This window comes from Haliotis cracherodii, unplaced genomic scaffold, assembly GCF_022045235.1.
Source record: "Haliotis cracherodii isolate W230 unplaced genomic scaffold, xgHalCrac1.p SCAF_13, whole genome shotgun sequence".
In the NCBI taxonomy this organism is placed as follows: Eukaryota; Metazoa; Mollusca; class Gastropoda; order Lepetellida; family Haliotidae; genus Haliotis; species Haliotis cracherodii.
The window spans coordinates 23,798,604-23,816,740 of record NW_027266268.1 but is presented as its reverse complement, the minus strand read 5'-3'; the positions used below and the strand labels follow the sequence as shown (position 1 = coordinate 23,816,740).

The following is an 18,137-nucleotide window of genomic DNA, read 5'->3' as shown; positions in this document are numbered from 1 at the left end:
TGTTTGGTTAAATAAAGAATAAATCGTGTGTGGCCTTCAGTGAGGTCCCGGTTAAACAAATGAATGACAACGAATGAAACAACATCAACCTTGTACAACATAAACTTTATAAGACACTCGTGTTTCGTACGATTTAGTAGCTAACCACCTGTCCCTCCCCCTCGTGCGCTATGAAAAGACCTTTCTTCACTACACCATCATGAATGAAAATGCAATACTCTTTATTGGTCAAGGGGCGGTCGGGTAGCCTAGTGGTTAAAGCGTTCGCTCGTCACGCCGAAGACCCGGGTTCGATTCCCGACATGGGTACAATGTGTGAAGCCCATTTCTGGTGTCCCCCGCCGTGATATTGCTGGAATATTGCTAAAAGCGGCGTAAAACCAAACTCACTCACTCACTTTATTGGTCAAACGGAAAAATATAATTTTACAAATATATATGAAAAACGACAGATATGTAAATCTTGAAGATTTTTAGTAATTTTAATAGTGTACTAAACACCAACTGAGGTTGACTACGCCCTGTACGATAGCGATGATTTGAAGGCATTCCTGAGAGTCGAAGGTTTCCTGTGTTTCTTGATGTACTCTGCACGGTAAGATGGTTCAGATGGACCCCAGGAGACATCCGGCTTCAGAGACATCTTGGCCCTCTGAAATATATCCAATACCGCTCCATATAAAACGTTAACGGCAGATTATAACCAGCCTACGTCATCTACCGAAACAGGTCCCCGGGATGGGAGCGAAAAGGTGTTCGTGAAAAAGGTAAGCATGTCCTGCCCTACAGGTATCACTCGCCACTCACACACTTTGCATAAAGATGTAAGTGTGTGTTGCCTGACACTGTGCACAGAAAGGTTAGCCTAAAACCCTTTCATTTAGAACATAAGACAAAAAAACGTAACACACATTTCATGGAAATCTGTGACACTGGTACAATTTATCTTACAGCTGCATACGAACATTTTTACAGTGTTGCATACACACTGAATGCGCCGTCATATACTGGCATATCTGCGGTAAGCAGATAATCATTAACCCGTTACTAGATACCCACTCATGCGAAGAATATTGCGAGATACAATAATACCCTTTGTTAATGCGCTATTTCACCAAGATACAAAATGCATATGTATGCAAGTTTACGTCTTCAATCCCATTAAACACAAACCATTACAGGATTTCTCATTGTGGGGACTTTTCATTAAATCACTTAGAACCGAATTATGTGTCATTATTAAAATGTCAGCTGAAGATCTCAACAATGCAGATTTTTAAAAAAAACGTTAGGTGAAAAATTAGGTTTCATGTCGCGTTCGAGATTAGTGCACTTATATCGCGACGTGCATGCACGTGTGTGTGCGGCTTCTGGAACTAGCCCGGAATAATGCCAGTTTTATAGTGCAAGCTAACTTAGATACCACGCCGCAGATGAATACATCGATACCCCACTCAGACACATTATACGTACTCCGATCCGACCATTCCCTGTTTTATTCCTGTTTTATTTCCTTAATGTCGGGTGCCAGGCCAGGCAGGGAAACAACGCATACCATCTTTAAACGTATTTAGTATCACGCAGTCGGGGATCGAACCACCGACCTTCCGATCGCCGGTAGACGTTCTCTCCACGAGACAATGCAGGCGGTCTTTATTGAGCGAAATATATATTGTACGATCTCTTGCAAAATTACAAAAGTCTAATTAAGATAAAACCAAAACAATACCAGTCATAGATTAATTCACGCACTGTCCATATCACGTATGTGTTATGTTGTCTATGAAGCAACGTTCTCATTGACAGTGTTGAAAGCTTTTCACTGAATTACCTGGAACAGGCCTCCTTTCCCACGATAAACAGCAACAACCATCATCATTACGACTGGCACCATTGGAATGGAAGCGATTATCCACCCTATTACAGTCGTGTAATATGGATACACATATTGCCCATATGTTGGGGGTTCATATTGAAGGAACGTGAAAACGAGCGTTGTCTGAAAAATAAAATATATTTTTCATATATATGTATACATTGGGCTCTTTTACTTTATTTCTACGGTATAAACATACTTTTGTTCAGGCATTAGTAAAGGTTTCAAAATGTTTCATATGTTAGACATGTGATTTTTTAAGGTGAACAATTGATTTGCCTTTGCATGTATTTGTGAAAGTGTCACCGGCCGGGGCAGGATACGCTCATCTTTTCGCGAACTTTAAGTATCATCACTATTTGACAGTGATTCATAAACACATGCTGATGACAGTCGGAATTGCACAATGAACTCTGTTTTAGCAGAGTTTTTTGTGATTATGGAAATGGTTTCGTCGCTTGCATTTATATCTTGAGGGCAAAGGGAAGCCATTCCGTAAAAATAAAGATCCGGGGTAGAATAGGTCTTCAGCAACCCATGCTTGCCGTAAAAGGCGGATATGCTTGCCGTAAAAGGCGACTATGCTTGTCGTAAAAGGCGACTAACGGGATCGGCAGGTCAGGCTCGCTGACTTGGTTGATGCATGTTATCGATCCCAATTGCGTGGATCGATGCTCAAGATATTAATCACTGGATTGTCTGGTCCAGACTCGATTATTTACAGACCGCCGTCATATAGCTGGAACATTGCTGAGTGAGGCGTTAAACAACAAACCAACCAACCAACCAAACCAGTTAAAACGGTGATGCATACCAGGAGCATTGCTGGTGTAATGTAACACCACGTGATCTTAAAGAACAGGGGTGCTGGTCGGCCAATCATCAGTTCAATGTCGTCACTGAAACGGTCAATTCCTAGAAAAACGAAACAAGATATATTATAAGTATGAGTGTTGGACAATGGTATTTGGCAGTAATAGACAATGAATATGATTACATTGCAGCACATCTTTGTGACTGTTTTTCGTTTTTAAGAGAACATCAGATTTCGTATTCACTGTCTTCTGGGTTGTTGGGTAGTGAAACATTTTTTCATAGCGTTGTTGAACCATGATTTGGGGGATTGTAAGTAAAAGGCAGCGAAGACTCCTTCTGTTTTTGCCAATACTTTTATTGTGTAAAATATATATTGGGTTTTAGATATATATAAGTTTTAAGATTAACAGCTTTCAAAGTGCTGTTCTGGAACAATGCAGGATTCTTGTATGTACATGGATTATTTACGAGTGTAATATGACAGTGTGATTTCTTGTTGAACAATGTTGCAATTATGTTACATTGTTTCTGTTGAAATTCAGCGGACGCTGTACCGCTAGACCACGGAGGCTATGTTATGATAATTAGTTGTCATGCATGTAGTACTATCTAATAGAAGCAGTGGCGTTCAAGTTATTATATAATTTAGATACTTTTGGAGTCAAATGTAATCTGGAATGTTCGAGAATAGCTATACTAATTCAGCATGGGATAGAACCTACTAGGAGGTATTTAGACTATAAAAGTGGGACAAGAGCATGTCTCTCTCATCTCACATTACATCAAGACCAGCGGATGTGTCAAGATCATTGTTCTGACCCTGGATGTTCAGACTGGGCCTATTTTGGAAGCTTGACCAGTGTTTCTGCTAGGTGAATATTATTACCTCTGCCATTAAATTTCATACTACCATGGTAATTGTATTGTCATTGAATTTTGTACTGCCGTTCTATTTTGAACCGCCATTGTAATTGTTATGCAGTAATTAGCATTGACGTGTAAACCTAGTTCATTTAATGATACAATTATTTTACGTATAAATTTCTGGGTTAAAGTATTGTATAAATTTTGAAGTCGACACGTAACACAATATATGTTCAATTAATATTTGACTCAGTTAGTTTTTAAGACCAAAGGAATCGTGCTAGCGACGCCCGCCTAATCTCCCATTCCTTACCATACAGCCATGATACCATGATACACTCCAGCAAAGCCGCGAAAGTGATGAAAATGGCTACTATGTACCAGTCTAGTAACTGGAACACGTATACTCCACTCTGAAATTAAAATTCGTATCCAAATAAAGACAAGGAAGAACTCAGGTTGCAGAAATTACATTGTGTTTCTCTTTCTTTCAAATCACATTAGTCCAAATTGCAATTGTAACCAGAAAACCACGACTTAAGCTTAAATTAAAACCTCTTTGCAATGTCTAAGTCAAGATGTATGAACATTAGCTCTCATAATCTGTTTGTTTGTATACATGTGATGTATAACAGGATGTCGTAGTGAAAGCCACACAATTTGAAATGTTTAGAAATAGCCGACAGAGGACATGTCAATCTTATCATTTTTTAAATAAAATATTATCATGAAAATGGAAAGGGAAGAATTGACAAATCATTAAAATGAATGTGTGTATACGATCCGACTTCATTACGGAATAATGGGCACGGGTGGCCCAGTCGTCTAAGGCGCCGCGATTCGTTGTGCAGAGTTACGTCCCTTGGGCACGTCAGAAACCTATGATTGTGTGTTCGAATCCCAGTTCGCCCCGATTATGTTTCTAGTTTTGTCAGCACCATACCCGTGCTCGTGGGTTTCACCGAAGTGGTAAACGTCTGAGACCTGCATCACTTCGGGCTTTCCTTCCACATTAAGCTGACACGCCGCGATATAACTGGAATACTGTTAAAAGCGGCGTTAAACCAAACTCACTCACTCACTCATTTCGGAATATAGGACCAGGCATGTGTTTTTTCGATAGAAGTCCCTATACATTGGGATTCTGGAACGGTTTAGTTCACGTTTCTGTTGGCATAATGATAACCATATGGCCCCACAAACCTCAGTGGTCATCACAAGCCCAACGAGAAATGACACCAGGCAGTAGACCGCATTGATTGGAATTCTCCATTTCGTTAGCTTGGGGTATTCATCTAAGATGGCCGTCATGAAGGTTTCAACTTGCGAGAACTTAAAAAAAAAGTAACAGGTGTGAATATCTGAATAAACAATTTACGCAATACACCATTGGCATGAACTACAATTATAGTCTTGATAGACGTGTCTTTGTCATATGGATTTCCCCAAGGCATCACGATACGATATGTCTGCCATTTTGCCGATGCGATGTTAACTTTCTCCCTCACTCACTTTCTAAAGAAAACGATATATAGCTGTCTTTAGACATGCAAAAAGATATATTTTCTGAAATTGTTCAACAGGAACCTTTGAGTTGAGGTTTCCAATTTGTGTCAGGTACTGAACAACTTACCGCAGATGCTGATTAAATATCTGTCATGTCATATTGTGCTGAAGGAAGCGTATGCCATATTCTAGAGACAAATACCACTGACGTAGATGATACTCAAATCTATGTAGACCATACTTATATCTACGTAGATGATATTCCTCACATGTACGTATTTTAATCTATATAAATGATATTATGACATTTTATCATCCAAAACTGGCTCCCACAAGAGATATCGCTTTGATGAGATCAAGCGATATCTACACTGTAGATATCGCTGCAATGAAATTACATCACAATGCTTTGCAGACGATTGTGACATCACTGGTTACCATGACGTCACAATCAAATGACATCACTAATGGCTCTGCTAATGAAGCTGTTAGCAGTACTTTTTACATTGAAGACACTGCTACTTACTGTTTACAAATTGAAAAAGTTGGAAGAATGATGTTGAATGATAAATATAATCTCACGCTCGTGTATTTTGATATCAAATATATCAACACTCGTTGATAAAAGTGGCAAATATCCTCGGCAAGCCTCGGAATTGTTCCACTTTTATCAACTCGTGTTGATATATTTCATATCAAAAGACACTCGGTGAGATTCTCTATATAATCGTCAGTGTCGTGACTCAGTCATACTGTTCTATTGCAGATAGTTTTTTCTTCGTAGATATAATAGCATATTGTAAATATTGTAGATGAAAATATCATCTGCGAGCATCATCAACGTAGTTAAAAGTATCATCGACACAGTTAATATTTCTTTTTAGAATGTGGCACTAATATTCAGTGTTGAATGGTAAATTCCTCGTGCACACATCACTTGATTGCTAGTTAAGGCAACAGTAAGCAGCCTTCCATCTATAACACTTGGGGCACGGGTGGCCCAGTCGTCAAAGGCGCCGCGATTCGCTGTTCAGCGTTGCGTCCCTTGGGCATGCCAGAAACCTATGATTTTAGGTTGTCAGCACCACACCCGTACTCGTGGGTTACACCGAAGTGGTAAACGTCTCTGAGACCTGCATCACTTCGGGCTTTCCTCACACATAAAGCTGACACGCCGCGATATAACTGGAATACTGTTAAAAGCGGCGTTTAACCAAACTCACTCACTAACTATATCACTATACCCCTTAAGTTATCAAGTCTGCAAACCACATTGTTAAAACCTGCACTTGCTGCGTACTTGTCATGGAGAGATATCCTGCCCCAGAATAACCACATGGTATAACAATCTGTATCACAAATTCAGTTTTTGCAGTTTCTTCTACAGGATGAGAAGCCATAATACTGACATGCTACTCAAAGAGGTGTTTAAACCAACTCACTCAATCATTGGGTGTAATTAGTTGAATGTGTAAAATCATATTTATGAATACTAAGTTTGACATATTTTCCAGAGGGCATGAAGCCAATATCAGCTTAAGTATATATTATTATCTAACCAGAGAATCCATTGCGAGGAGGATGATCATGACAAAGAAGATAACACTCCACAGCTGAGGAAGCGGAAGATGAGCCAGGGCTTCTGGATAAATAACAAAGCCCAATCCAGGTCCTGCAAATAAACAAATGTTGAGTAACACATTCATCAGTCCTGGAAAATATGCATCACATGTGTACTCTTAGGGATTAGTACTGAAACCCTCACTACAACCGTAAATAAACTAGAGGGCAAAAGAAAGTATGCACCACTGTTTGATGGTAAAAAAAATGATGGTGTATTCTTTAATAGGGTCACAGGCGATAGTCATTGCACAATTTCAGTGCGAAACAAAATTCATTTAATAATCATAGAAAAGGGATTGTACGATTTCGACAATATAGCAATTGTATATGAATCACTGTCATATAATGTACTAGGTGTTCGCGAAAAGATATAATATACCCTGTGGCACCCGTCACAAGTACATGCAAAGGCAAATCAATTATTCAAACTATCCAATGTGGATGTTGAATGCTACCGGTAGTGCAGGGCGTATCGGGCATGCTCTTGTCGCGAACACCTTGTGTAATCACCGATTTTCATTGATCCATTCATATAATTTTCACCGCTGTTTTGCATTTTTGTTTTTGCAATGGAAACTGTTTCGTAAGATAATGGAGACTGGTTATTATCTGGCTTTGACGTTTTATAAACACACTGGCAAAAGAAAGTATACCCTTTTAATTTGATTTTGGATGATGCCCCAAATTACACCTTAAACCATTCACCACCTCCACCACAGGGATGAACTTTTTTAATACAGCCTGGCACAAAACACACATTCAGCATGTGCAATTTTACGAATACCTGGAAAAGCTGTGGCGTGTCTTTGGCCACTGCACATGCATCTTTACGGACAACGCGTTGCGTTTTGGAGATTGATTTAACAGTTCTTGGGCAACTGTTTCAAGCTTTATACCATTTTGCTCACTTTGATAGTTTTGGGGAAAAAATTTAGATTTGAAAATGAATTCTTTCTTATGCCCATGTGTTTATAAAACGTCAAAGCCAGAGAATATATCTTGGAAGGACACACATACACACTCTCACACACCCTCACACTCACACACACATACACATACGCGCGCAGGCTGAAATGCCAATAAGTGTGGTAATATTTTCTTTATCATTAATGACATGTCAGCGACACTATATTTAGTTACCTGATGAAACAACTTCCGTTATGGGTACGTTCGCTTCGTGAGACATATATCCAAGGATCGTAAAGACAACAAGACCTGCAAACATGCTTGTTCCTTCGCACACAAATGTGCTTAGAATCGCATTCCTGAATCAATTAAAACAGAAACCGTGTTCATTAAATCAAAACAACCAGGAACCAACTTGTATCCATCTTCCCGAGGCAAGAGAGTTAACTAACTATAAAAGTCCAGTTTCCACCCTTGCCGAACTAGGCTAGTATTATGGAGTTACATTTTGGCTGGACTAACGAGTCTATGCATAGTCCAATCAAAATCGCGCACCGAAATCGAAATCCGGTTCGTACACTGTCGTACAGATTTCGGCCGATTGCAGGATTTGCAAAGCATGTTCACCGCCAACTCGTTGTCAGCAGATATTTTCCAAATGTTTTCATGTTTTTAATCAAGGTGCTCACGCGATTTGATGGATTTCGCGATGTAAGACCCGTTTGATCAGAATATAGATCTTGATTGTCGATCAGATCTAACTGACCGGGCGCCATCATTTTGTGTGAAGAAAACGCAAGTGATACGAGAGGTGGACTCTGATTGGTCCATAGGAGAGGCTTAGAAGGGACATGACTGGTAATAGCCACTGGTGGCGCTACGATCGAGCCCGGTAATTCCAGCCTATTTCGGCAAGGGTGGAAACTGGACTTTTAAAGTCAGTTAACTCTCTTGCCTCGGGAAGATGACTTGTATCAGAATTAAGAAACGTTATTGCAAATTTCATTGATATATTTGGTGCATTTGTCTCTACATTTCTAATAATTAAAGTTAATTGGAAGCCCCGTAGAAGATCCTGGTTAGAATTGGTCTTATGCAACCCATGCTTGTCGTAAGAGGCGACTAACGGGATTATATTGTCGAATCCGAATCATATTGCGTAGATCGATGTAAATCACTAGAATGTCTAATCAGGGCTCGATTAATTACAGTTCGCCGTCATATAGTTGAAATATTGCTGACGGCAGCGTCATACAACAGCTAAACAAAAACCAACTGATCATAATTTCGATCCATAAACAGTTTGATAGAAGACTGCTTCAAGCACGTACCATGAGGCGGGCCATGCACTACAGTTCAACAAATATTACATTAAAGCATAAGTGATTGTCAGCCAATCACGTAAAATAGCACATCTAATACCAACATTCAATAATGACTTCAGGAACCCATGCTTGCCGTAAAAAGTTACTATGCTCGCTGATTCCGTTGATGCATGCCATCGATTACAATTGCGTAGATCGATGCTCATGATACCAGCCACCTCATCTACTGTCAACAGGCCGTTACAAATACTGGTCAGATTTATTAAGACCGGAATGATGAACACAATGACGTCCTTTGCGTGAAATGCAATTTAGAAGAAAAATACTGAAAGGGTCGCTTCATTTCATTTCGGGAATTTCGTTTCGTCCAAAAGCAGAGTCGAATGTACGATTCCGACTATATCATGAACAGTTTTTTTATGAATCACTATCAAATTGTGATAATACTTTGTTCTTTTGTTTGACGTACTAATACACCGCCATGTTTTTATCTTGTAATCCGAAACCGTTGCCTCTGTACTTTACTTGCTTTTATTGCTTTGAAATTTCCAGAAAGTTCCCCTTCTAAATGACAATGACACGTGGTAAGATTACCTGAGACAGTTAGTGTGGAACTTGGTGTAGCTGGACATGGTAATGATACAGCCCCAGGCTGGACCCAGAGAGTAGAACACCTGGAGACACGCCTCCAACCACACCTGATGAAAAAGTCAAGACTTCATGATTATTTTCCAAAGCAAAATGGATTATGGTGGAACACCATGTCATAAAGTAAAATGATTGAAACAACGTTACATTTAATATTTTTGTTGGTTGCTAAATTCAAGTATATCTGGGCCCACTTACAATCTTAGCGCTAAGATCATCGTAACTCCCATACTTTAGCATGGCTCACAATAGTCTTAGCGCTAAGATCGTTTTCTGCAAGTGGGCCCTGGAGTCTCGAAGTCTTGACTCTTCAGTTCAGAGAAGCCGTTTTCATTTTCTCAGCATTATACTGGGAGGTATTGCAGCATTACTGGCCAATGTTGTAGTCTTCAACTTAGAACACCAGTGAAATCCAAATTTAGGTTTCGTTAACATTCTCAATAGAAGGTAGCCATATAAATTCTGCTTTGAACACACCTAAGCTACACCTATAGAGTCATCAGCCATCCGAACACGGTAATGAAATCTTTTATCACTGTATGCATGTGTCTTACAATTAAGGTTAGGTAATGATGAAAAGTATGTCTTTAGCACCTTATCAAATATACAGTTTTTTAGTTATCAGGTAATCTTATGTTGTTGTTGGTTGGTTTATTGTTTAACGCCGCAGTCAGCAATATTGTAGCCATTTGACGGCGGATAGTAAATAATCGAGTTTGGACCAGAGAATTCAGTGATTGAGCAACGATCCAGGTAATAGGAATGACATGCATCAACCAAGTCAGCGACCCTGAACACCCGGTCCCGTTAGTCGCCTCTTACGACAAGCATAGTCGCCTTTACGGCAAGCATGGGTTGCTAAAGACCTGTTCTAACCCGCATCTTTACGGGTGAGGTAATCTTATTAGTTCACGATATTACATGGCCCGAATTATAATTGTGTTTGTTTTGTGATACAGTACCTGTATTTCCAGAAGTTTACTGAAGTTTGGGGTGATATAGAATAGAGCTCCATCGGTTCCGCCAGGTAGAGTCAGGCCACGAATAAGCAGTACAATCAGGATCACATAGGGTAAGGTTGCTGTTACATAGACAGCCTGAAATATATCAAGATATAGTCCTTTTATTCATTGTGCTGGCAATGTATGGTATTGTTATACTTTAATCCACATATAAATTACCTTCTCTGTACTGTCAGTATCTTATATCAATCTTATTATCATACTTTATACTTTCTGGACACCAAAACCAGTATCTTTTTACTTCATATTCCGTCTATATCTGTTCATGTTATCAAAGCGAAATAAATACATCCAGGTAAAATTCCAACGACAGGTAATACCTTTCAGGAAAAACGCTACCCTTTTACCATACAAGTAAAATACATCTAAAATATTTCTTTTCTCTCAGTACCTCAATCTCATCAAAACTGTCTTGCTCATGGTCCTGCTTTAACTAACACATATTTCTGTAAGACTGACACTATACAGTCAAGTCCCGTTAATCCGACATGGTTGGTTGCATATGGTTATGTCGGATTAACGAGTGTGTCTGATAAACGAAATTAGGTTGTATCAACGTTCGTGATCGACAATTAGAAACTGCACGATAGCTAACGATACAAGCACGTAATAAAAAAATAAAAATGAAATAGTCATATTGTTATGTTACATTGCCAGGGGAATATGTTTTCTAATCATGCAACCTCAAAAGCTTAACACAAAACAATTGTTACGGGCTGTATGACTTATTCAAAAAACATAAAAAGCATAGTCTGGAGTGGAAGTCGCAAGTTTGAAACTGGTACCGCAAAGCTTAAGAAAGCTGCTTTCTAAGTGGTTAGCGTTGACTTCCAGTTAGTCATTTCATTGGTCGGTCCTAGTTCGCGAAAGGTTGTTCTGACGTGACCTGTAATGGGTTGTTGCAAATTAGGTGTGTCGGAGTCGGATTTTGAGAATGTCGGATTAACGGGTCTAAATAGCACTGATTTAATCGGTTCCCATAATAAGTGTCGGATAAATCCGATTGTCGGATTAATGAGACTTCACTGTATCTATACCTTTCCAACAGATCGCACGCCTTTCACCACGCATATGAAAATGAGAAACCAGGATGCAAGAAGACACAACGCCATCTCCCACTTGATTGATCCAGTGTCGTCGATGCCTTTCGATATACCAAGCGCCTTGTATCTGAATATACGTTTAACGAGACGTTAAAGATCATTGCTCTTCAATTGCGACATCCATACACATGTAAGTGAGTGAGTGTAGTTTTACGCCGCTTTTAGCAATATTCCAGCAATATCACAGCGGGGGACACCAGAAATGGGCTTCACACATTGTACCCATGTCGGGAATTGAACCCGGGTCTCCGTGACGAGCGAACCCTTTAACCACTAGGCTATCCGACCGCCCCTCATACACATGTGTAGTAGTCCGAACTGCAGGTTCTATAGCCCTCAGAGATACCATGCCGCAGTTTAACATAGATACCCCACTCATCACAGTATACTGACTCCGAGCCAGCCACTCCTGTTTCATCCACTAAATGTCCAACACTAGGCAGTATTACATCAAGTTCCATCTTTTAACGTCTTTTGGTATCATGTGATAATAGATCGAACAATCGACCTATCGCTCACCAGATAAACGCTTTATACTATGTGAATATAATGTTCTAACCCGGATCTTCACGGGTTTTAACTTTTGGTAGCCAGATTAGACAATATCATAACTAAAAAGATATTTGCTGTTTTATTCACAAAATAATTTAAATCATTATATCAAAGAGAAATCATTGACTGCAAATTAATATCATAATAGCAAACGGTAAACCTCAACGTACTGCCAAAATTCTTCTGCAGCTGTACGATATTCAATGTTTGAGTCCTCGACACTGTATGTTGTGATATTGCTGTAAGGTGCATTGATGCTGTAGGTCTTGTTGAACTGGTCACTCGTGACATTAAACCCTGCAGAATATAAGTTCAATATTTCTTTCGATGCATTGTTTGTTGAACGACATGTAGGTTATTAGCTAACGTTGATGATGCCATAGTCTGCATATTCAGGAACTATTATACAGAAACACCTTGTTAAACATAGCCATTTGTATCATACAGCTACCCGAGCGCCCCAAATACAGTTTTAAACGTTGTCTTTACATTTTTTAACTGTCCCACTTGTCATCTGTTCAGATTGCATGTAATTGCACTTTTACAGTGATACCTCCAGATAATCTATGATGTAATGCCTCGACGTCAGTAACACAAGTGTCCGTGTTCCATGTGTTGTTACAGTCTGTCCAAGGTAGGACGGAGTTGAAAGAGGCGATGGCATAGTACATCGCCCAGCCACAGATAACGTTGAGATAGACGGCAGACCCAACGCATATGATCAGCATACCAATGCCAATACCTGCAAGAAAGACAATGACGTGATATTTCATATCATATAGGCGATAACTGGTTGAAAAACAGCTTGCGGTTATCCGTCGAGTTACCTCAAAAAAGTACACAGACTGTATCAACTTTGTCATTCAGTATAATTATAATTTTATTGGTATGAAAAGTTTAAACATTTTAATACTATTGTGTCTCGTATTACATTTGAAATGTTTTATAGCCAGAATATAAGGGAATGTTACCCACTTACAATATCATTGTTTCTATAGGGGTTTTTTAATTTAAATTTCTGACGCAATTTTGTAAGGAAACCATTTCAACGCTGGGAGGCTACAGGGTAGCCTAGTTGTTAAAGCGTTTACGTACCAAAGGGCCACGGTCGATTTACCACAAGGGTACAATTTGTGGAGCCCGTTTTGTGTACCATGTGATGATTTACTAGGATATTTCTCAAAGCGACGAAAAGCTCACTCACTCACTCACTCACTCACTCACTCGCTCACTCGCTCACTCGCTCACTCATTCTCAACGAAGGGAAAGGGGTTCGTGATCATATGACTCTTATGTCCCTTTTATATCCTTGAACAAGAAAAACATGTTTCAGCTGACCAGAAAAAAGTTGCTCTTACAACAAAGTAGTCACTTACCCTTCATCAGTGGACAAAGGCTCCAGACGTGTGAAGGACCCATCCCTGAAAACTGTCCCAGTGCCACTTCGAGAAAGACAAGCGGAAGGCCACACAGCACAAGGCACACGATGAAAGGAATCAAGAACGCCCCTTAAACAAACAGACAACATTTTATTGTTTCTGATAATGCCCACAGTACATGTGCATGGACGATTGGTCATGGAAGAACCCTTTAGACAGTAACCTACGTGTTACATAAATCATATATTTCAATCGTTAAAAATATATAAATAAATGCCTCAAAAACATAAACACCTAAAATGACAGCGGTATTAATCTGTAATACATCCTCGTGAGTCGAATGTTTGTTTGTTTGTTTAAAACGCCGCACTCTTCAGATTTCCAGCTGCATATATATGACTACAGTCAGTAAATAATCCAGTGATCCAGTGATCTTATGACACAGCGTAAGCAAATTTGAACGACCTATGAAGATTGAAGTAAAACCTTTTGATAATTCGTCTTGAAAAATGCTAATATATGATAACCTCCTCCGTTTCTCTGACAGATGTACGGAAATCGCCACACGTTGCCAAGTGCTACACAGAAGCCAATCATAGACAGCAGGTATTCTATCTGGGAAGCCCATTTGTCCCTCGCCTCTCTCCTCTCTATTTCGTCATGATCGGAGTCCTCGGAGTCCTTCGACTCTACCGCAGCAACTTTCACGTCATACGTCAAGTTGGAATGCATTCTGAAGAGGACATATACAGTAATGAGTGTGTGAGTGAATGGGTTTAACGCCCCTGTGAACATTATGTGAGTTATATCACGGTGCATAGTGATGCAGGTCCTAGGCGTTTACCACTTTGGTGAAACCCACGAGCACGGGTATGGTGCTGACAAACCTAGAAACATAATCGGGGCGAACCGGGATTCGAACCACGATCGTAGGTTTCTGGCGTGCCCAAGGGACGCAACTCTGCACAACAAATTCCTGCGCCTTCGACGAATTGGACACCTGTGTCCCAAAAAGAATGTGGTTATAACGAACAAGCGACGGGAGAAATCAGTTTGTTATATACACGTCTTATCTGATGTGTTCCTTGAATGAGTATCAAATGTCAATTGATTTGAGAGAAACAATTATATAGGGGTCAATTCTACAAATGATGATGTTGATTGAAGGTGTTGACTGAATTGATAAGAATGCCTATCCTAATTTCTAAATCCTAATGTTATACGCTTGGTTAATATTATATACTGAGCATATATAAATAAATGCCATGTCACGAAAATGAGTCCTCAAATGTTCGGAAATGAAACCATTTGGGTCTTGGTTGGTCTTGATAAGAATATCAAGATATATGGTGCTGGGTACCAGTGCTCACTTAACGCAGTCATTTCTGTTCCGCGAATTTATGCACGATAGTACCCATGTATAAGCATTCTGTCTTTTCTACAAGATTAATCATATGAGTATTTTCGAATTTAAAAGAATGATATGTAAAACAGATGTTTACACGCCTGTATCTGCGTTATATATGAATCAAAGATTAATAAACTTATTTGACATGATCGATTGTTGTCACAATTTAATTCAATTCAATCAATCAATCAATCAAGCGTAGTAAGTCTATATTCGTTCTGAATATATTTCCCACTATATTTTCAGTTCATCCATCCATCAAAATAGTATAATTATGTTGCAGATAAGGTCATACCCCCGAATTTCGACCACCTGGTGTCTCCATTATTTGATAGTATTTAAAACATGTTTATATGATATAGTGAATCGTACAAGGGATTTATCTCAAAATAGGTGAGTGAGTGAGTATGGTTTTACGCCGCTTTTAACAATATTCCAGCAATATCACGGCGGGGGACACCAGAAATGGGCTTCACTCATTGTACCCATGTCGGGAATTGAACCCGGGTCTTCGGCGTGATGAGCGAAGGCTACCCGACCGCCCCTTCCAATTATGTGTTTATTCAGTGCTGTATTTCCTTCATCGAACACACGCTGCGATTATCAGAGCTGCTGACTTCCTAATCTCTGTTGGAATAATGCAGTTGTTAGGCCTATCAACGAACTAGCACTAGTTTGGCAGATAGGTTTCGTTAAGACTACTAATTAAAGACGGAGAATGAGCCCAAGTAACTAAAGAGAAAGAGGGTCTACAATTGCTAACAATTTTAAACCCAATGGGCCATTTAGAAGTCAGTGGGACTCAAGCCCTTTGACTTGTGATTAAGAAAGTCGGGCGTAGCCAAGGGACAACAAAATAACTTGTCTTAACGAAACCTATCTGCCAAACTAGTGCTACGCTGAAGACCCGGGTTCGAGTCTCGACATGGGTACAATGTGTGAAGTCTATTTCTTGCGTCCCCCGCTGTGATATAGCTAAAAGCGGCGTAAAACTATACTCACTCACTCATCTTCTAAAATACACAGCATTTAATACAAAGAATATCCTTATCGTGTACAGTGCATAAACACTTCCTAGGTTTCTGAATGCATAATGCATTATACCCACTTTGAAATTTAAGCAGTGCCTTCTTATAAATGCGTTATTTCTATTATAGGCGTCAGCAGGAATAATTTTAAGATAAGAAACAGTATCATGACCTACCTGATAACTGCCCTCAACTGCCTGACAGCCAAGGTGTGTGCCCCAAATATTCTCAAGGTTTGCGCATATTATATCCTGATTCAAAATCGATCGTTTTCAGATTATTTTAACCGAGAGAAACGTGGCATTAGAACCCTGCATTCTGATTGGCCAGCTGTTCACATTTTGCAACAAAAACACAGCTTGACGTTTTTACAGTACTGTGTCTGCGGACCATAACGTTGCCCATAGGGTATCTAATTAGTTATTGATTTCTCGTATTGAGGTGGTTTAACTAACATGGTAACAGTTATTATCTGGTTTTACGAAAACCAACATTGAAACAGATCTTCACGGATCCCTGAATTCGCCCGTTTAATCCATTGCTATGCCATATTAGACATCATTTCTGCTATGAAGAAACTTTCCACGTTTTGTTTTGTCATGCTAAAATGAAGATAACCGTATGCTTTTCCAATTAGCAGATTTCCGCGTTTAACTGTCAGAACATAATTGGCCAATATATATTTTAATTCAAATAAGGACACTCTTTGTTCATACTTGAAATAGAGTTTCCATACTGTTATGGCTACTGTCTCAAGCAGCAGAAATTATGATAACGATCTCTAATTAGCACATTGCTATATATATTAACATATCACTGACTGACTGAGTATGGTTTTACGCCGCTTTTAACAATATTCTAGCAATATCACGGCGGGGGACACCAGAAATGGGCTTCACACATTGTACCCATGTCGGGAATGGAACCCGGGTCTTCGGCGTGACGAACGAACGCTTTAACCACTAGGCTACCCGACCGCCCCATTTATCATATCAATGTTCATTTGATATTTCGGGAGTTATATGCCGATAATTGGACAGTATGTTATTACATTATACGCACATAGTTTTACTTACTCTCAGCCCATCTATCAATAAAGGACAGGATCAGACCGGCCAGACTCGTCACTAACTGGGCAAAACTTATAACGATCGGGATTCGACTCGATCGATTGCAAACCGCGCTCTCCTGTCCTAATGTTAAAGTATCATTTTAAAGTGTTAGGGCCTGGCCTGTCTTTGTCACATGTCAACATACCTCATTTTGATTCATTAAAAGTTAGATCTGACCATGAACTCATGCGTGTCGTAATCGGAAAAATACAGAAGCCTACGTGCCAGATTGCTCATCTCTCTATTGATTTTGTGACTCGCTCCGGATGCTCCAAATAAAATATATCTTGTTTCTCTGTTTGTTTCATTAACTATGGACGATAACCCGGAACCAATCCAATGATAAATATGAAATGTCACGAATAAGTTTGTGATAAATGTGAAATGTCTTTTATCTATCAATTCCTTTCGAAATAAAAGTTCTGTCACAAACTATATCTAATGCAACTCCTCATTGCAGCTCTAAACGGTTTTTATTTGTTACCATTTTCTAATGTTTTTGAGGCGCATTTTAACCTTATAACAATAGTGAACACCACTTCAATAGATTCCTTTAAAACTTCATTATATAAGAATTCCTAATTGTTTCAATATGTTTCCAAAGAGCACTTAAATCTTTGTCTGTTTGATATATTCATTAAACATTTGGCGCATCCACCAATAAGCCATCTCCGGACAGGACCCTTATTCCCCCTATCGTTGTCTGTAAGTGTCAAATAACAGCTCTTCTATTATGCAAGGGTCTTTTCTTAATTAAATAATTTTCTTTATAAGCAGGTTACACCAAAGACGTGGTATTTTCATATCGTGATGCTTGGTATTACTTTTTTCCCAGTATTACCTCTCTTCAGTTGACTAAAACATACTTTTCTCCATAAGTCTTCAGCAATCCATGCGTGCCGTAAAAGGTGACTATGGTGTCGAAAGAGGCGACTAAGGGGATCGGATGGTCAGGCTTGCTAACTAAGT

The 18,137-nt window shown here is 39.4% G+C and overlaps 1 protein-coding gene across 1 annotated transcript; it reads right to left on the bottom strand.

Moving 5' to 3' along the window:
• Positions 1-393: 393 nt before the first annotated feature.
• On the bottom strand, positions 394-16,265 carry LOC139459095 (sodium- and chloride-dependent glycine transporter 2-like). Its single transcript, XM_071240539.1, has 15 exons — positions 16,233-16,265; positions 14,148-14,353; positions 13,618-13,749; positions 12,795-12,983; positions 12,412-12,538; positions 11,624-11,756; positions 10,527-10,661; positions 9,511-9,614; positions 7,826-7,950; positions 6,622-6,734; positions 4,760-4,888; positions 3,870-3,969; positions 2,691-2,791; positions 1,832-1,999; positions 394-652 (listed from the first exon to the last, which is right to left on the bottom strand). Exons 2-15 carry the CDS (start codon positions 14,350-14,352, stop codon positions 515-517), a joined length of 1,899 nt encoding a protein of 632 aa, XP_071096640.1. The 5' UTR covers position 14,353; positions 16,233-16,265; the 3' UTR covers positions 394-514.
• Positions 16,266-18,137: the final 1,872 nt, after the last annotated feature.

Bases quoted from the DNA above. Each gene is read 5' to 3' on its own strand.
- LOC139459095 (XM_071240539.1), bottom strand. From the start codon at position 14,352: ATGCATTCCAACTTGACGTATGACGTGAAAGTTGCTGCGGTAGAGTCG. The intron at 12,539-12,794 runs GTATCACTGTAA...TATATTCTGCAG, and splicing joins ACATCATAGATTATCTGGAG to GGTTTAATGTCACGAGTGAC. The intron at 7,951-9,510 runs GTAATCTTACCA...TAATTGATTCAG, and splicing joins TTCCACACTAACTGTCTCAG to GAATGCGATTCTAAGCACAT.